At 43.1% G+C, this 20,765-nt stretch overlaps 1 protein-coding gene across 1 annotated transcript; it reads right to left on the bottom strand.

Annotated features, from left to right (window-relative positions):
• Positions 1-1,278: 1,278 nt before the first annotated feature.
• On the bottom strand, positions 1,279-16,378 carry RP9 (RP9 pre-mRNA splicing factor; the record flags this gene model as incomplete). Its single annotated transcript, XM_084229318.1, is given in 7 exon segments — positions 1,279-1,471; positions 3,288-3,349; positions 5,856-5,918; positions 5,922-5,947; positions 8,006-8,135; positions 9,796-9,826; positions 16,227-16,378. Coding segments are annotated over 7 exon segments (657 nt in total).
• Positions 16,379-20,765: the final 4,387 nt, after the last annotated feature.

Genomic DNA, 20,765 nt, shown 5'->3' on the forward strand with positions numbered 1-20,765 from the left:
AAGATCTGGCTCCACTTTGGTTCAACAAACAACCAACAACTGCTGGCAGACAACACCCCAGCCTGTTGAGTTCCCTTAGCTGCAGCACAAAATTAGAAGTTTCCAGGTAAGCTGTGCTGACCTACAGGATGAGGAAGTGAGGGATGTATTTTGGAATGTGGGTAACTGATACAGTACAGAAGTTCCTTTATCCCTGTAATTTTACTGAAATAATCATAGGACAATAGCCATAGATCCAAGCAAGTAAATACATAATTTTTCATTGTTATAGGATAACCCACCCATTCAAAAAAATTCAAGCAGTCATGCCCACAGTTTATAAGCAGGTCTTTGGTGTGTGGCAAGGCTCACCATGCTTCAACAGTGTTGAAAAAAGGCAAAAATTACGCAGGCAAATGTGTATAGTATGCTAGCATTTGTGTTGAAGAGAATAAAACATTTACTAGTGACATGAAGTATTTTTGGATGACTTCACAAGGAACTGATAACTTTGTTAGCAACTGAAGAAGGGAACTGAGTAGCTGGGATAAGAGAAGAGGAAGGATTTTCATGGTGAAACCTTATGTACCTTTTAAATTTGGACCACACAAATATAGTATGGTTCAAAATCAAATGCATGACTGCTCTTTAAAAAAAAAAAAAATCAACTTTTATTATTCTCAACAATACAGAAAAAGGGCCTCCCCGGTGGTGCAGCGGTTGAGCGCTGGGTTGCGAAGCTGCCCGCAGCCTCTGCAGTGCCGGTTCGATCCCCGGCTGCTCCCCGGCCACTGGAGGAGGGTCCCAAATGGCGCGCAGACCTCTCCTGCCGCCCGCTGCTCCCCTCAGCAGTGTACTTCGGTCCTTCTGCCTGCTCTGCTCCCTGCTCTGGTTCTGGTGAATTCTCTCACCCTCCTGCGCTTCTGACTGTACCCAGTGCTTGTATAAATAAATAAATAAATCTTAAAAAAAAAAAATACAGAAAAGCCTGAAATCTGGGAATTAAGTAGCCCCTCTTAATTGAAAAGTGAAAGCTGTGGCAGCACTTGGAGAAGCTTCCTCAGAGTTGCCCTTGGTCCAGGCACCTGGCAGGGGCCATTCAAAGGAATCCCAAAGCCCAGTGAGCAGCAGAGAGGACACTGAAAAAGGCCACTGTTCAGAGCTAGCACCTGGGAGACACAACTCTCTGGCGGGTCACATGCTCTCAGTGTCCATCTCGATTCCTCTCCGATCCCACAAGCCTCTGGTCTTTGGCCACAGTGTCTGATTTTTGAAATGAGAATGTTGAACAAGTTCTTGTCAATCTGAGTCTGAGCTCTCATTTGACATGAAAGACTTACACTTTTGTTTTATCTTCTTTTTCTTTTCTTTCTTCCTTTTCTTATCCTCTTCTTTCTTCTTCTTGTGTTTCTCTTTACATTCTGAGGAAATGGAGCTGCTCCCATCTTCATCTGAGGTAGAATCCTCCAGTAACTGCTTCGACTGTTGTATCCTAAACATACAAAGGTTGGTCAGAGAACAAAACAATATTTAAAGTAAAATATTTCTTTTAAGAGTAAAAATGAGTTATATATTTGAGTGTTAAAAATAGTCACACATAGCCACCCCATTAAAGATAGTGCTTATTTTTGTTTGCATATTTTCCTTATTCTTCTACATATCCATGCCCATTTCACATGAATATAACCAGTTTACAGTCATTTTAATCTTTTTATTATCCAGAATATTTCTGCACCTTTCTAAAAGTCCTTAAAATTATAACTGCTCAAGTTCATAGTGCGTCTTCTACTTCCTCAACAATTATAACTCATCACCACCAATTAGAAGAAAAACAAATGTTGTGCTTTCATATGAATCATTAGTCATGTCTAGGAAAGATTTTTTTTTTTTAATTGAGGTAACATTGGTTTACAGCATTGTGTGATTTAGAGGTATAGGAATCTCCCCCTTGAGGTATTAACACACCACAAGCACCACACAGAGACACACATAGTCCTCTACCATAGTCCATTATGCTCTCTTTCCTTCTCTTCCTCTGGTAGCCTCAGTTCTACATACAGTTGGATTTCTAGGGTTTGTCACTAGTTTGACTTCATCTGGTCCTGTTTTTGTTTCTCTATATTCCATATATAAATGACACTATCCAGTATTTACCTTTCTCTTTCTGACTGACTTATTTAACTTAGCATAATTCCCTCCAGGTCCATCTGTGTTGTTGCAGATGGCAAGAATTTATCTTTTATTATAGTAGAGTAGAATTCCCTTGTGAATATATAACCAAACCTTCCTAATCCACTCATCTGTCTTTAGGCATTGAGATGGTTCCAAAGCTTGGCTACTGAAAATAGTGTTGTAGTGAATACAGGAATGCATATATCCCTTCAAATTACTATTTTTGTTCTCTCAGAAGACACCTAGGAGTGAAATTGCAGGATCATGGGATGTATCTATTTTTAATATTTTGAGAAACCTCCATACTGTTTTCCAGAGGGCCTGAATCAGTCTCCATTACCACCAACAGTGTATGAAGTTTCCTTTTTTTTCCCATATCCAACACTTGTTTCTGATCTTTTTGATATGGGCCATCCTCACAGGTGTGGTGGTATCTGACTGTGGTTTTGCTCTACATTTCCCTGATAAGTGATAATGGGCATTTTTTCACGTGCCTGTTGGCCATCATATGTCTTCTTTGGATAAGTGCCTTTTTAGCTCTTTTGTCATTTTTTTTTATTGGGTCATTTGTTTAAGAATGATTTTAAATAATAACTCAGATCCTTAAAGACAAAGGAGAAGATAAACTGAATCACATGAAAGAGTATTAATTGTACACCAGAATGTGGGTTGTCAACTTGAATTATCAGCAGCATGAGCGGGCTGGATTAAGGCTGCTGCTTTTAGTTAGCCCATGTAAAACAAGGCTGCCTGCTCACTCCCCATACACTGTCTTTTTCGGTGATTATTTCTGCCCTCCAAATATTTTGTTTTTGTTTTTGGTTTTTTTTTTTTAAAGATTTAGTTATTTATACAAGAACCGGGGCACAGGCCAGATGGCAGGAGGGTGAGAAGATTTACCAGAGACAGAGTGGGGAACAGAACAGGCAGACTGACGAAATACACTGCTGAGGGGAGCAGCAGGCATGACAGGAGAGGTCTGCTGCGCCATGTGGGACCCTCGCTGGCTGGCGGGGATCGAACCAGCTCTGCAGAGGCTGCGGACAGCTTCACAGCGCGGGGCTCAACCGCTTGCATTACCAGGGGAGGCCCTCTCCAAATATTTTGCTCCTTTGTTATCTTCAGGATGGCCTCACCTCACATCCTTTTCATGTCGTTCATTCTCTCGTATGATGTAATACATGGGCTCTTCATGTGCCTAAGGGTGAGAAGGTTGATTAAGATTGGGTAAGGCTTCACAGATCATCAGTTAAATAAAAATGAAATCCCTATATTTCTAAAATAGTCATGTGCTGTTTGGTATATTTTTGCTCAGCAGATTTTAATCCTTCTGAAGGGTCGCATCACTTCAAAGTCATTGTGATATCTGTGAAAAGGATTTTCCACTTAGGGAAATATAGGATATAATTTAAATATTCTTTATAAGGAAATAATCCATGGCAGAATCATGAAATACTATTCAAGGTAGTTCTTTGTTTGTGTGGATCGATGACCAAGAGATAGTAATAAGAACAAGTAAATTACAAAATGATATATAAGGAAACATTTATATACATACAAAATGTGTGTTAAGTACCCCCAAAAGAAGTCTGAAAGTATAGGTTATTTAAAATTACTTGAAGTACTTAAATATAAGAATATATGTAGGGGAAATGCTATGATATTGAATTACCTTGATTTAATAAAAGAATCTTTATTCCAGAAATTTAAGATGTTACCAGAAAGTCAAATTTAGAAAATCTATTTTTTTTTAAAGGTTTGATTTTTTTTTTTTTTATTTATAGAGGCATGTTTTTATTTATTTATTTATTTATTTGTTTTGTTTGTACATGCACTGGGCACAGTCAGAAGCGCGGGAGGGTGAGAGAACTCACCAGAGCCAGAGCGGGGAGCGGAGCAGGCAGAAGGACCGAAGTACACTGCTGAGGGGAGCAGTGGGCAGCAGGAGAGGTCTGCACGCCATGTGGGACCCTCCTCTGGTGGCCGGGGAGCAGATGGGGATCGAACCGCTGTGCCGCAGAGGCCGCGGGCAGCTTCGCAACCCAGCGCTCAACCGCTGCGCCACCGGGGAGGCCCAAATTTAGAAAATCTATTACTTCACTACTTACATATAATTACTTATAAGCATTTAGTTTCTTTTAATCATTATTCATAATATATGAAACATTATAATCATATTACATATAAATTTTATTACTTTTCACTTATGTTTTCATGAACATTTTTACACATTATATACTTTGAAAATGTAATTCTTAATGGCTAAATAATTTCTGTGGTACAGTAATTCATGTTGACATGTTATCAATAGACTATTACAATGTTTACTTTTTTTTTTTTTTAAGATTTATTTATTTATTTATACAAGCATTGGGTATAGTCAGAAGTGCAGGAGGGTGAGAGAATTCACCAGAGCCAGAGCAGGGAGCAGAACAGGCAGAAGGACCCAAGTACACTGCTGTGTGTAGCAGCGGGCGTGGCAGGAGAGGTCTGCGCACCATGTGGGACCCTCGCCTGGCGGCCAGGGATCGAACTGGCGCTGCAGAGGCTACGGGCAACTTCACAACCCCGCGCTCAACCACTGCGCCACTGGGGAGGCCCAAGATGTTTACAATTTTTCTTTAGTTTCCATTTTTCAGTTGTATACATCATAAAAATTGTGTACATACTGATGTTCTGTAATATCCTCAGAGTAAATTCTTAAATGTGGGATTTCTGAATAAAACAAAAAATGTTTAAGTTTTTGAGATTTACCACTATTTTCTGTGGTATATCTAAAAAGTGTCATTCCCCAGAAGTGGAATGATTGATCCAAAATAAGTTCTTCTGATTGTTAAAGTGAAAATATAATATTTTAACTATCTTAAACACCTTGGAGGATGTCTGTTGACCTGTACATCCAGACAGCAGCATGTTTCATTCGGCAGAAGCAGTTCTTGGATGGTGAATTAACACTTTGGGGCAGTGACTATTAGAATAAAGTGAGCAAATAATAGATCTACTTTACTGTCATCTAAAGAAAATATGTTGGGCCTCCCCGGTGGCGCAGCGGTTGAGCGCTGGGTTGCGAAGCTGCCGAAGCCTCTGCGACGCCGGTTAGATCCCCGGCTGCTCCCCGGCCACCGGAGGAGGGTCCCACATGGCGCGCAGACCTCTCCTGCCGCCCGCTGCTCCCCTCAGCAGTGTACTTCGGTCCTTCTGCCTGCTCTGCTCCCCGCTCTGGCTCTGGTGAATTCTCCCATCCTCCCGCACCTCTGACTGTACCCAGTGCTTGCATAAATAAAAATAAATAAATCTTTAAAAAAAAAAGAAAATATGTCATTTATATACACATATCTAGCTTATAACAGAAAGAGATCTAATGTTTAGATAAACACTAAGATCCTGATCTTAGCTATATGAAACATGATTTTTTAAATATAAGTTAAAAAGTTGAATAAATATATCTGATTCAGAAAAACAACCATTATACCCAAGGTACTAGCAAATGATACTGTAATAAGGAGTTAGTTTTCTTTTAAAGAAATACTTTGTTACACAAATGTAATTTAACAGAGATATGTGTTTTTAACCCCAGATACTTTGTCCCAAAAGGTTTCTAGGAATATATTTTATGTAAAACTCCAGATCATTGATTACTACCTGAGTCATTAATATTCACTATCTCTGTTAACCGTAAATTGACATGATGGGGTTCTACTTACTACTCTAAACTGTTCTAACTTTTGGTTGCCTTTGATAAAGAAAGGGCATTCTTTATCGCCTGTTCAGTGACCATACCGTTTACAACGCCAACCTAAAAACAAAGACAAAAGGAAAATATTTCTGTAAGATAACACAGTTTCATTTAATGAAGATACAGAATCACTAGATCATATTAAAGTTTTTCTTCATTAAGTTCCAATTCTAAAAGCAAAATGAAATCAGAGGATAAGCATGTAAGAGCTTAGAAAAGGAGGATGCAGCTTCCCTAGCATCCGTTAATCTTACAGCTTTGGGAATGAGTATTACCCCACCAAATATTTACACTGACAATCCAATGTAAAGTACTAGAAAGGGTGAATTATTTTTTTAGTTTGTAGCTTGCTATGTTTTTCAAAGTATAAATCTTTTCTATTAATCAAGTGACTCTGATCCTTATATGTAACTAAAGAAACTAGAGAAAATAGCTTCTTTCTCTGTCACCTACCACACAAACCACTTATATTTAACAAAGTCACAAATTCTCTTCAAATGTGACACCATCAAAACCCTGATAAGCACTCCTGCTGTAAAAGGAAACTGTCCTATTTAAAGAGGTTTTTTTTTTTTTTTTTTATTAGAAGCAGCAGAAGGCCTGATAAAGGAACTAGGAGGAGACAAAATAAGAAAATACATATACACATTGCAGGCCAACTGAGGGCAATATATGTTTTGTAATTTTAGTGACTATGAACTTGGCACCTGACACTGAGGTGTGGGAAAAATAAAATGTGAGGAGCAGGGATGGATGAGATCCTTTTTTCTTCTCTCACCTGTTTTCATCCTCTTAGAATTAGGTGGATTTCAGACAAATCAGCAAGTCATGGGAGAATGGAGCAAATTGAGACCCTGGGTTTGGACATTAAGCAACTCCAGCCAAGGAGGTCAGGAAGTATGAAGAGGGATTATAGCTAAGATCAGCCAGTTTTGCTCTATGCTGGCAATTACTGTAAGTATGTAGTAGATGGGAAAGAAAATAAATCAAGAATGGCCAGGTGAGAACCTCTGTGAAAGCACTGAAAATAGTTGCAAGTTGTCCTAAATCAAGTAAGTTGGAAATTAAATTATCTAGAAAAGTACCTAAATAACAAAAAAGGAACACCAAAAGCCCTGGGTAGGAAGGAAAATCTGGTTTCCAGAACACTTAATATTATGTAAAATGTCCAGCTTCACCAAAAAAACAAAACAAAACCAAAATTTAATATAGAGTAAAGTAAGTCCAAATATTGGATTTACTAGGCAAAGGCTCTAAATCAGCTTTTATAAATATGATCAAAGAACAAATTAAAACGATGTATATGGAATTAAAGAAAAGCATGAAAATGTTACACCAAGTAGATTATCAATAAAGAGATATAAATTATAAAAAAGCATTAAAAATAAATAGTGGTGATGAAAATACAATAACCAAAATGAATAATGAACTAGAGAGGTTTTTTTTAAATATAAATCTGTCTTTATTTATTCATTTATTTATTTATTTATTTAATTTATACAACAGCTGGGGTACAGGCCAGAGGTGTGGCAGGGTGAGAGGATTCACCAGAGACAGAGTGGGGAGCAGAACAGGTAAACAGACAGAAAGCACTGCTGAGGGGAGCAGTGGGCACAACAGGAGAGGTGTGCCGCACCATGTGGGAATCTCCCTGGCTGGCCGGGAATCGAACCTGAGTTGCAAAAGCTGCAGACAGCTTCACAGCGCTGTGCTCAGCCCTCCGCACTACCGGGGAGGTCCCAATGAACTAGAGAGTTTTAACAGCAGATTTAAAGATTGCAAAGCAACTAGTAGGCAAACCTAAAGATAGGTCACAATTGAGATAATCCAGTCTGAGAAACAGAAAGAAAAATAAAGTAAACCGACTATTCTCAAAGACCTGTGGGATGCCATAACATTCATATAGTGAATTTCACAGCATATACATAGTGAAACCTCAGAAGTGCAACAGCATGCAGAATACACGTGTGAAAAAAAATAATAGCCAAAAACTTCCCAAATTTGATGAAAACATTAATTTGATGAGCAAATTAAATCAGAGAAGTAAAGATGCTTTGTCAGTTGTGATTTATAAAGTGTGTGTGCTGGGGGTGTTACTTGAAACATCTCCATACTCACACTGCATAACTTTGACTTCTTTGCCCAGTGGCATCCAGAGCCCTTTGGTTGGTGCATGCGCCAGAAACTCCCTGGCATGCTCATTGCCTGGTACATCTGGTATACAGTCTTCTGGCTTAGTCTCATCTTCCTGAAAGAGGAAACACCATGTAAAAAATATGGCAAAATGCACTGAAATTCTCTTTCTCCTTCTCAGAACACAGCATCACCTTGGCTTTCTCATGGACTGGAGATCCCAATGTACTGTAAGTTTTCCTTGCAAGAACTGGGGAAAAAACCTCATTAATCCAAACAGAAAAAATGGAAGTAATTGTACCAGAAAAACTATATTGTGAAAACAAAAGCTGTTCGTAGAGAAAAGTTATTAGTGAAGTAGAACAGAAATACTTTCTTCATGTAGAAAAGCTCGGTCTCTCTCTAGCTCCCAATTCTTAGGTAAATTTGATTTTAAGATAAAAACAAAAGACTCCATTACTTCAAAATCTTTGTGGAATAAGGCAAGGCATAAGAATTAAAGTAAACAGTTATTTGGCATAGTAAAAATGGCACATTACATTAAAATACTTCATTATACCTTACAGGTCACTGTCATGTTTTCTAATCACACATATGCTGTATTTCTGCTATGTGTTTTCACTATTAAATAAACACATTTATAATTAAGGTGCTTTATTTTGTTTCCATGAATATTAAATTTATAACGGAAAAATGTTTTCTAAACATCTTTTTTTTTTTAATTGAAAGTTACCAAGCAGAAAAAGTTGCTTTGGCCTTTTTTAAGTCTCACTCTTGCAGAAAGACAGACTCAAGTGTCTGCATCTACTATTCTGTGCGTTGATGACACTCAGGAAGCCAGCCCTGTTCAGAGCAGGAAGAGAGCACAGCAGAGCTTGGAGAAAATGCAGTCACAACAGAGAGGGAAAAGGGGGGTCACTGAGGATCTCACAGGGGCTGGAGGCTTCTTAGGGAACAGACACGATTACATTTCTACAAAGGCACAGGCTTGTGAAAACCCCAGTGTGTATGAATGACTGGCATCTGCAGGGAAGATCAAGGTTATCATAAAGGCTATTCAAAACCTTTTACAGGACCTCCCTGGTGGCGCAAGGGGTTGAGAACCTCATTATGAAGCAATCCTCAGCCTCCCCAGCCTCTGCAGCACGAGTTTGATCCCCGGCTGGCCAAGGAACAAACCACATGGTGCAGCAGACCTCTCCTGTCTCACCCACTACTCCCCTCAGCAGTGTATTTCAGTCTATCCACCTGTTTGTTTGTTTTTTTTTAAGATTTATTTATTTATTTGTTTGTTTAGACAAGCACTGGGTACAGTCAGAAGCGCGGGAGGGTGAGAGAATTCACCAGAGCCAGAGCGGGGAGCAGAGCAGGCAGAAGGACCGAAGTTCACTGCTGAGGGGAGCAGCGGGCGGCAGGAGAGGTCTGAGCGCCATGTGGGACCCTTCTCCGGTGGCCTGGGAGCAGCCTGGGATCGAACCAGCGCTGCAGAGGCTGCGGGCAGCTTCACAAGCCAGCGCTCAACTGCTACATCACCGGGGAGGCCCATATCCACCTGTTCTGTTCCCCACTCTGTCTCTGGTGAATCCTCTCACCCTCCCGCCCCACCTCCCACCCCCTGCATCTCTGGCCTGTACCCCAGCTCTTATATGCATAAATAAATAAATCTTTTTTAAAAAAAATCCTTTTACAATTGTTTTTCATAACAACTTATTGTGCGTGAGCACTCAGTTAATTATGTCTAAGAACATAACCATACATACAAACTTCACACTGACTTTGATAAGCCCAGGAGGAGGTTTTTCATAACTAGAAATGAAAAAAAAAAGCCATCAACAACCACATTAAAAGGAATACAATTTATGAGCAAAAGCAACTTTAGGCCAACATAGAAAGGACATTTTCAGTAAAAAACTTGAAACACTACATTATGTCTAAAATAGTTAACAAAATATACCCAGCAGTCAGACACCACGTATAAACAAACTAACGCTCTACCACATCCTACTGAGATCTAGAACTTAAATTCACTAACTTGGTGTCTTAGCACTAGAATTTTATTTTCTTAAAAAGGGAAAGCAAGAGACTGCAGAAAAAATGTGAGGTAAGCTAACTATGATTCCAAAGTGTTATTGTGATGTCAGCTTATTTACCCAGCATAACTCCACTTGCTCAACAGGGAAGAGAGGCACAGGGGAGAAGGAGCGAAGCTGGAGGTGAAGGTGCTCTGTCCCTGAGGCACTCTCTCCCATCTCCCAGCATCATTCAATCCAGGCTCCTCCCAACCTGCCCCACCTGTGGAGCTGGCAGAGTGCTTCACAGCTCTCTGCCCTTAATGCCTGTATTGACCTTGTTGGACTCACATCCTGTGTCCAGATGACAGGCACCGTTCAGTGAAGAATGCTGTTAAATTATGTCCACGAAGGACTGCATGGGAACCTGTTTTCCCTTTCACTAAGAGTTCTCTGACTCCTGGGATTCTGAGGATAGAAATCATGCCTATGCTCTCAAGTCATTTTCACTTGCATACTCTACTGAAACTATTAGAAAAGATTTCTGGACTCCAAATCTGGAAAAATCAGCACCAAATGCTCATGTTCATTTTTTTTAAAGATTTATTTATTTATGCATACAAGAACTGGGGTGTAGGCCATAGGTGCGGGGAGTGAGAGGATTCACCACAGACAGCGTGGGGAGCAGAACAGCCAGGTCTGCTGAATACACTGCTGAGGGGAGCAGTGGGCGAGATAAGAGAGGTCTGCTGTGCCATGTGGGTCATCTCCCTGGCCCGGGATTGAACTCTTGCTGCAGTGGCTGGAGATAGCTTGATAGTGCAGTTTTTAACCCCTGAGCCACCAGGAAGGCCCCTCATGTTCATTTTTGACAATGGACACACTACTGGCTATTGAGCACATAGCATGGATGTTTGTCTTTTAATCATGAATGCCCAAGGGAACAAAAACAAAATGAAAATGAAAAAAAGATACAGACAACGAAACATCGCTGTTTTTTTTTTTTTAAGATTTATTTATTTATACATAGAAGAACTGGGGTACAGGACATAGTTTTAGGGGGGTGAGAGGATACACCAGAGACAGAGTGGGGAACAGAAGAGGCAGATTGACTGAAATACACTGCTGAGGGGAGCAGCGGGTGAGACAGGAGAGGTCTACTTCACCATGTGGGTTGCTCCCTGGCTGGCCAGGGATCGAACTCGTGTTGCAGAGGCTGCGGATTGCTTCATAGGTTGCATCTTAACCCCTTGCGCCACCAGGGAGGCCCCGAATATCCCTGTTCTATTCAATGACGCCACAAGGAACATTTCTTTTTTTTTTTTTTAAAGATTTATTTTTATTTATTTATACAAGCACTGGGTACAGTCAGAAGCGCAGGAGGGCGAGAGAATTCACGAGAGCCAGAGCGGGGAGCAGAGCAGGCAGAAGGACCGAAGTACACTGTTGAGGGGAGCAGCGGGCGGCAGGAGAGGTCTGCGCGCCATGTGGGACCCTCCTCCGGTGGCCGGGGAGCAGCACCGGGCAGCTTCACAACCCAGCGCTCAACCGCTGCGCCACCGGGGAGGCCCTCCACAAGGAACATTTCATTGAGGACGTCTGGATACTGAAACTGGTTTACAATTGTGTCTTGACTCCAGAAACTTGGAAATGTAAGCACTCAATTTGCTGCACCAAGATAGTAAGAAGGGTGACTAATATTCTGGGTTTTCTATAATGAAAATATATTACTTTTATCACCACAAAAAGATTAATGCTAAAAAGTGTGAATTAACTTAGGACAATCTTCTAATTTTTTTAAAGGAGAGAGAGTAGGGAGCCACAGTGTATAACTGGTATGCTTCTATTTGTGTCTGTGGGAACATGAGTCTATATATGACTATTTACATATGCATACACATTTATGTACACAGACTGTCCCCAGGAAGGATACCTAAGAAACTAGTTACATGCTTGCTTCTAGGAAATATAACTAAAGATTATAAATGTGAGGGATCTTCATTGTTCCTTTCTATTCACATCTATACACATGTATTAATCTAAAAAATAATGTGTTTTAGCTAGAAAAAATTCAATGGTATTTTCAATACTGTTATGTTGGTATAAGCCTGGGTAAATATATCTCTGAAAGAAAAACTTAAGGTAACAGGCTAAAGGAAAAATTGAAGCAAAAATATATCATTAGTTCAGATCCACTATAGAATTACATAGACTGAATTTTTAAACAATATTATTTCTGTAATGGTTTCTGGAATGAAATCCTTACTCTAGCTCTAACCACCCTGATATTTCCTTTTGCAAAAAGGAGAAAGTGTAACAGACAAAATCTAACTTGTTCGTCAGGTAATAGTGAAGTTCAACATAAAACTTAATCCTTGCAGAAATAGCCAGTCAAACAAAACAAGCTAAAGGAAATGCTATTAAGAAAATCATATTTATCAATACCTTAATTTTACAGTCTGTTTATAAGAAAATCTGTGTAAGTGAACTCAGTTCAAACTCTGTTGTTCAAGGGTCAGTTTTATAAAGACTGGAACAAATGGAGGGCTCCAGGACTTAGATCTTCAGGAAATAAATGGGACAGATAAACAACATATTTGATAATGTAGAAAATAAAGATGTAAGGACTAAGCAAAAAATAAGAAAAAAAAAAAAAAAAGAAATAGCCAGTCAAAATACTGTGCTAAGCAAAGGTGCTAGGTCCCAGGAGCAGGAGTCCGGCATAACATATTTCTAGTTACATTTAAAAAAACACATGGGGAAAAGCAGAGAGGAAGCTGCTACATATACTCTAGTACCCATGTATTCACTGGCAGTGTTATAGGACAGGGAGAGGGGCAGCCCAAACCCCGCAAACCTGCCTATTCTAAATGGGTTCTGCCATCCGCCGCATCAACACAAAACACATGAGACTAATGGGAAGGATCTTTAATAAAACTAGGAAACAATACAGGTAAGGCAAAGAGTCTAGTTTCTAAATGAAGCACCCAAAGTTACCCGTCCCCTCGTGGGTAAAAGTCCATCCATATGGGATCGGCCCAGAGCAAGGCCCCAAAGCCTGCTACAAGTCTAAAGCATCTTCCAGTGGGGACCCACAGCAAAGGGTCACAAACAACCGGACAAGCCCGGAAGGAAAAGAGCAAAATCAACATCAAGATAAAAGCTGCCATTGTCACCTCCCCACGGGTCTCACCCACATCTGTGTCACCCAGTCCACGACCAAAAGATAAGCGCAGTTTCTTTACGTGTCTCTAGGCTCCATGCGTCTCCTCCAGGTCTCCTGGCTCCATCCTGCTTCCTTCCTTAGTCTCTTCTCCAGCTTCCTCTCCTCCTGTTCAGCTCCACCCTCCCTTGGGTGGGGCAGGGAAGCTGGAACCTCCCCCTTTCCTGGGGACCACCCTGTTACAGCAGCAGTGATGGAGCTAGAGCGTGTGTGGGTGGAAGACTCAGATGAATTCAGCAGAAGTGGTCAAAGAGAGCAGCAAGTCAAGTGGAAGAAAATGATCAGTGGAGACTGAAGAGGGTGCATCAAGGATGAAAGAATTTGAATCTAATCATAAATGTTAATACTAACACTGATTGAGCAAAAATTATAATGCAACTATATTGGATGGAACAAGGGCAGGGAAAGAACTAAATCCTTATATAACGCGACAAGAAATTAATAATATCTAAAATTACTGAGTGAAAGAAAGCATATAATTTAGAAATGTGTAGTTGAATCCAAGAAGAAAAAACCAGAAAAATTTGCACATGGAAGCCGTGGCCTTATTTGGGGAGTTAGGAGGGCTGTTTAGGGAATGTGAGGCTACAGGAAGAGTTGGGTAGCCCAACTCTTTTTTTTTTTTTTTTGTAGTATTTTTAGCAAAACATTTGATTTGTTAAACAAGTATCACTCTGGTATGAATAATGGTATGAATAAACTTAATTTTAAAACCCAATTAGCAAACATGGCAATGGCCTCATCAGTTTTACATCTCTGAAACTAGAAAACCCCACTGGTGAGTTTCATGTACCTCAGGTGAGCTCTCCTTTTGCTAGTGAACAGGTCAGTGGCTTAACCACAGACCCTCCACTTTCTTATCTGCAAGAAGGGACCATAATCTTTTTTGTCAGAGAAAAAGCCCTGTTAGCTACAAAATAAATAGTATTAACCACCTCCTGGCAGCCTATAATTAAAAGGTACTTGTTGGGCTAGCCTGAACCTTCCTTAGCTTAAACTAGAGAAAGAATTTTTTTTCAAAGATTTATTTATTTGTTTGTTTGTTTGTTTATATAAGCACTGGGTACAGTTAGAAGCGCGGGAGGGTGAGAGAATTCACCAGAGCCAGAGGGGAGAGCAGAGCAAGCACACTGACAAAGTCACTGCTGAGGGGAGCAGAGGGTGGCAGGAGAGGTCTGCGTGCCATGTAGGACCCTTGCTTAGTGGCTGGGGATCGAACTGGCACTGCAGAGGCTGCGGGTAGCTTCGTAACCCAGTGCTCAACTGCTGCGCCACCAGGGGAGGCCCTAGAGAAAGATTTTTGCACATATGCTTATGCAAGAGACAGAGCATCCTGAGGGGCTGGGCAGTGGATGCCAGCACTGCAGGGACTGTATCCTGCATCTGCTGTCCCATTGAGGTGAAATTAAGTTCCAGGGCCACAGTGAAATGGGCAGGCCAGGCTCCCACAAAGGTGTGCACGTTGTGTCAATGCTCCCGGAGTGTTATGAAGAGTTTGAACCCTTTCAGGACCTTTCCTTACAAGATGGTCTTTGCACAAATAACGAGATATTCCTAAAAGAGAAGCAAATTAGAAAAGTTTGACGACTAAAGCTAATTACAGAAGGAAAAAATCTTTGGAAAGAATTGAAAGTTCATTACTCCAACTTCCCACCCGATGTTTAAATCTCCTTTACAATCTGCCCTTCTCCCAATGGAGATGGGGAAACACAGTGCGTCCTGTCAAACTGTGGCCAGGCACCCTCAATTTTGTAGCTTTTTCTCTTAGAATGGAAACTATTCTACTATACTTAGAACTTAACAGAACTAAGCAAAATTAAATACGAACTACCCTTGGTCTAGTGATTAACTTTTAGTCATAACTTTTAACTAGCAACAAATGTATTCTTCTCCAACTGCATTCCCAGAAACCTGAAAACTGTGTCACATCTCTAACAAAAACTGTCCCTTCCAGGTTGATAACATTGAGGGCAAACACCTGCGGGTCAGAGTTTGTTAGGCCAGGAAGGAACACTCCCTGAAACAAGGTGGCTTAGGACGCCTACCTACTGCCCTGTGCCTCCTGGCACCTGCGAGTGGGAAGCCCCTGACTCCCTCCTAGACCAGTACCTGCTAACTTTCCTTCTCGCCCTTATATAATCTCAGCACTCCCACCTTTCAGGGCGCAGGGATTTTAGAGTGTTCAACACTCCAACTCCCCTGGTGGCCACTTCAAATAAACTCCTTTGTGGAAAAGACATTCTAGTGGTGCAGTTTGGCTTTCTGAGCCGGAGAGACCTGATTTGGTTGCTTACAAGACCATGCAGACCAACAAGAATCTATTCATATATGACTCTGCTTCTGAACAGGACTATCTGAGCAGCAAGAACCTAGGACTCTGGTCCTAATTCTCATTGCAGAGCAGAAACTGGTCTTTTAGCAGTTCCCACCTTTATCCTGTTGCACTCTGCACTCCCTCCACCTGACAGCCACCTCGCCAATATGCAGGGGCAGCCCTTTGGCCTTTCCTTTCCTTTCCTCAGCACACTAACGTCCCAGCACCTGCTTTTCTCTCTCTCTCAGCAGCAGAGGGTGAAAAGCACCGGGCTTCCACGGATCCAGGTCACAGTGGGCCCTTTGGGTGACAAATGAGCAAAGACCGGGAAAAGGGCCCGGGCGCTCAGCTGAACGTCGCACGCCTTCGCCCCCCGCATCCTAAGTGGGCGCCCTCCAGGGACCTCGCAGCTCGGGGAGCAAAACCCGTCGCCTCCGGGGGTGCCCCGCCGCGCGGCCAGCCTGAGCCCGGGCCGAGCCTCGGGGGCCTCGCGCCGAGCCGGGCCGCTCCGGGGCGCCGGCCTCTCCCGCGCGCGGGGCTCGGCTGGGGGACGCCGCGGGCCCCGCCCCGGGTCTCGGGGGACGCGCCTGGGGCGCGCACGGCCGCGTGGCCGCCTCGCCCCCTCCTCGGGGAGCTCGGGGCCGCCGGGCGGGGACTCACAAGGACTCCAGGTGCTTGAGCTGCTGCAGCTGCTGCGCGTCGTGCCGCCGCCGCTTCTGCTCCCGGCGCCGCAGCAGCTCCTGCTCGGGCGGCTCCCGCGGCCGCCGCGCGCCCCCGGCCCCCGCGTCGTCGCGCCGCGGCCCGGACGACATCGCGGCCCGCGCGGCTGGGGCGGCGGCGGCCGAGCCCGCACTTCCTCCGGGCCGCGCCGAGCCGCGCCGCGCCGTCCTGCCCCGCCGCGCAGCGCCCTCTTCCGCCGCCGCCAGCGCGCCGCCCGCGCCCAGGCCGCGGCTCCCGCCGGCGCCGCCCGGCCGCCGCCTCCCGATAGGCCGAGCCGACCGCCTCAGCGCCGCGCCGCCGGAGTTGGCGCCCGAAGCGCCGGGACCCGCGGCCGGGACGGCCGGTGCTGGAGTCAGAGCGCGCCCCCTGGCGGCGGCCGGCAGCCGAGGCGCGGAGGACGCCGCCGTGGCACCCTGAGAGCCCTTCCAAATCCAGTCAAAAAGAAGGATATCGTTTCCGGGAGATAGTTTCTGGGATCAGAAGCAAAAGCTGTAATGAAATTGTTACAGAAGAAAGTTGGCCTGCAGAATCTAGAAAAGGAGAAACAAGGAAACGCGGTGGGGCTGCGTTCTCAAGCGTTATCCATTAGAAACCCATACTGAAAATTTACACTTAAGATTTGTTTATTTACCATACAAGAGCTGGGGTACAGGCCAGAGATGCAGGGGCGTGAGAGGATTCACCAGAGACAGAGTGGGGGACAGAACAGGCAGACTGACCAAAGAACACTGCTGAGGGGAGCAGCGGGCGAGACGGGAGAGGTCTGCTGAGCCATGTGCTTGCTCCCTGGCCCAATGGGGATCGAACTCGTGCTGCAGAGGCTGCGGATTGCTTCATAGTGTGGTGCTTAACCCCTTGTGCCACCAGGGAGGCCCGAAATTTACAGTCTGTGGTAAGAGGGGTGAAATTCACCAGACTCGGCCTCTTCTTAAAGGAAGTAACTTTAAGAATAGCTAAGTCCCTGTACTCTGATTACATGCTCAACCAGCAGCATTTTTAAGCCCATTTCATACCAGATGTTGATGATGAGCAGATGTTTTGGTGGGATCTGAGAATCAGGGTGACTGGAAGGGTCCTACTACAAATTTGTAACTTGTCTCTGTTTTATAAGGTAGTCTCTTGTGACTTTTGTTATTGTTGCAGATAGTTGTATTTTCCAAGAAGGCTGTAATAATAACTGCCATCCTTCTTGTTCTACACTGTGAGCTTGATGCTGGTCCTGATGGAAAGGTGGGTGCTGGGGATCCATTCCACTTACCTTTCAATGGGTAAAAGTTGATGGGATTTGCCTGTAACCAGTAGTATGTAGGGTAAGTGATGCTGCATCCTTTCTCATGAGAGGTCTGCAAAGTTCATAGGAATTTACCCGGGTTCTTTTTAAATCTTGAAGTCTTCAGAGGCAATATAAACTGTTCAACTGGCATGCATTGAGCAAGTTTAACTTAACTCCTGAGGAGAGAGCACTTGGACAGGCCCTGAGACTAGAGATGCCCCGGCTGGCTTACCACCTCTCCTACCTTGTCTGGTCCAGTCTACCCTGACTGACATCACATAAGAATCTTGAAGAGAAATGCTAAATTAAGGCCTTTGGGAACTCCTGATACACAGAAACCATGGGAGTTAGCAAAATGCTCATTATTTCATGCTAGTCGTCTGTTATAAAACATATCACAAGACCTCAAGGAAATGCTAGGCTCTGGGCATGTGAAACAAGGCACAGACAGTGTTGTCCCCTATACCTCCTAGGAACCCAAAGACTTTCCTTACTAATATCTTTTATTTCCTTTCTCTTTAGTCTTAACATAAGATCATATGGAAGAATATGCAATCTCATTCATCAAAGATATGCAAACGAATGTGTTACTTATGTACTATTTGATACTTGTTAAATGAGAACAGTTTAATCTTCAATGATTATCCCACAAATGGCCACGTGGTGTAATTATTACGTTTACACATTATTGGTGACTGATTATCACTTTTGGAATGAAGATATTGATATATTTTCACCTAATATTCTCACCAGGGAAAAAAAGAAACTGCACAAAGATTTTTATTATAGCAGTTATTTATAAGTTGGAAATCTAACATTTGGGAGATGATTAAATACATGTAAAATATATTATTTATATATAAATAAATACAGAATATTATGCAGTCATTAATTATCATAAATCCAAACTAATGCTGACATAAAAGTAAACAAGTGGATGAACAGAACACATACAGATGACCAAAAAAATCTAAAAAATCAACAAATGCAGACTGGAAGATCGACCATTAAAAAAAAACCTATCATTGATTTAGGGTGGTAGGGTTAGGTGTATTTACGTTCACTTATTTTAAATTGTAGCATTGTTTATAATAAAAATGTTTTAAAGAAATAAATGATAATCTTTTGAATGTAACAATACAGACTAGTTATTCCAGAGGGTGTGACACACACTAGCTTGTACCAAAACAACAGGGGTGAATGTGAAATTTCAAAAATCTCTACGAATGGACTCATTTGACACCTGTTCTAGTCCTTTCTAGTTCAGGTGGGAAACTGAAGAAGGAATTGTTCTGAGTCCCCTGTAGCTCAGGTTCTGCAAGTTACCTAGGTTTCCCCAAGCAAAACTGCCCCCTAGCCCGCTACTGGGGGGCCACGCTGGAGCCCGCTACCGCGCCACGCGCCCGCCGCGAGCCAGAAAACAGGTTGATCCGGCAGCAGAAGGCCCCTGAGCGCCGGGCCCAGACGCCCGCAAGTCCCGCCCCTCCCGCTCCCGCGGAAAGCCCCCCCCCCCCCCCCCCGCGAGTCAGCGCCGGAGGGGGTGCGGGTCTTCTCAGATAATGGGGCGCGAGGAACTGTCCAAAGACAGAGAAGGGAATTATGTTACTTTTTCTCTTTGCTAATAAGGACGAATCAGCGATGCGTTCCCGCTTTGCACCAGCAGAAATTTGATTTTACCCGCGGCCCACTCGGAAAACGTTTTTCCGGGGGCAGCCGCCCCAACCACTCTGGACTACAACCCCCAGAAGGCGTCGCGGCGCGGGATGTGACATGCGCAGTAGTGTTCGTTGTAAAGTGCTATGACAACAGGGCGAAGATGGCTTGGAGTTAGGCTGGAGTGGGGAGGTGTCCCTTCCGCCGCTGCTATCCCCTTTCTGCTACATTCCACTGTCTGCCTCCTTCATCATTTCCTCCTTTTTGTGAGCAGTAGAACTTGCCGTCGTTCTCGATTGTTTGGCCCCTTCCAACAGATTGATGAGGTTTCCCCTGCTTGTCTCTGGGGGTGGCAGAGGAGCAATGCAGGGGACCTCTTTGGGGGGGTCGCTCCAACTTCGTGGAGCCGGTTGCGCTACCTGGTGAAGCTCTGTCTCTGCCTGGGACTTGGAACAAATTGCAGCAGGAGAAGAAGAGAGGGGTTGTGAAGCTGGGGGTTGCTTTTTTCTGCACCCTTCCTTCTTGTCCTTGTTGCTTCAGCCCTGGGACCCTGGCAGGCGCTTTAAAGCGACATCAGTGGGAAGAGAGTTTGAAGAAAGGTGGGGCAGGATTCCCCTGATCCAGCATCAGGTAAGAAAATAAGTGTGGAACTAAACAGCTGGTGCATGAATGCTTTTTCTGTGTTTTATTTTGTGGGCGAGATTGGTGCCATGTAATGGTTTTGGGATATAGAGCTATGGGTTTCTTAGGAGGGGTGTTTGGATTAAACACAAACCAAAACAAGACCAAACACAGCTACCAGCACAATGTGTGTAAGATCCTGTGAACATTTTTGAGAAAGGGTGATAAGAATTTTTAAAGATTCCATCCAGGAATGTCACGTGGTGTGCTCAGTATCCTCCTGTGGCGCTTCAGCAGGTGCTGTGGGTAAATAGTGAAGCAGTACTCAGCCAATGAGTAGGATGCGTGTACTAATTAATGCTCCCTAATTCCTTCTTGCAAGAGGATTATTGCTTTTCTTTCTCTTTATACTTTGCAGACCACAGCAGTTTAGATGGATTGAACTGATTTTATCATCATACCCTTTCCCCAATCAAGCTCTGCAATTGACTCCAATTTCCTAAGAAACTCAGTTTTCTTTTTCTTATTTGCCATCTCACCTTTACTTAAAAATAAAACCATATCTCACATATGCAAAACACACACACACACACACACACACACCTTGAAGATACTGGAGGGAAAAACTGTGGGTCTTAACTAACCTCTCCCAGCATTCAGAGGGGAAGAGATTTTCTAACTTGTTAGAAATACATAAAAAGAATAATGGCTCATATTTTCTTTGACTTAACCATTATTTAGAAGAATTAAAAAAGAAACTGCTAAATTACAAATAGTTTACAAGTTTTTTTATTGATGGACGTTTTCATTTTGTGTAGTTCTAAAATTACAGCTACACATTTATGTTTTTGGTACAACTTCTTGGTGGAAATATTCATTAAAGGGAAAAGAAGCTAATATCAATAGCATACAGTAATTTCAAAAGTTTTACA

The sequence above is a fragment of the Talpa europaea genome, assembly GCF_964194135.1.
Source record: "Talpa europaea genome assembly, chromosome: 3".
Classification (NCBI taxonomy): Eukaryota; Metazoa; Chordata; class Mammalia; order Eulipotyphla; family Talpidae; genus Talpa; species Talpa europaea.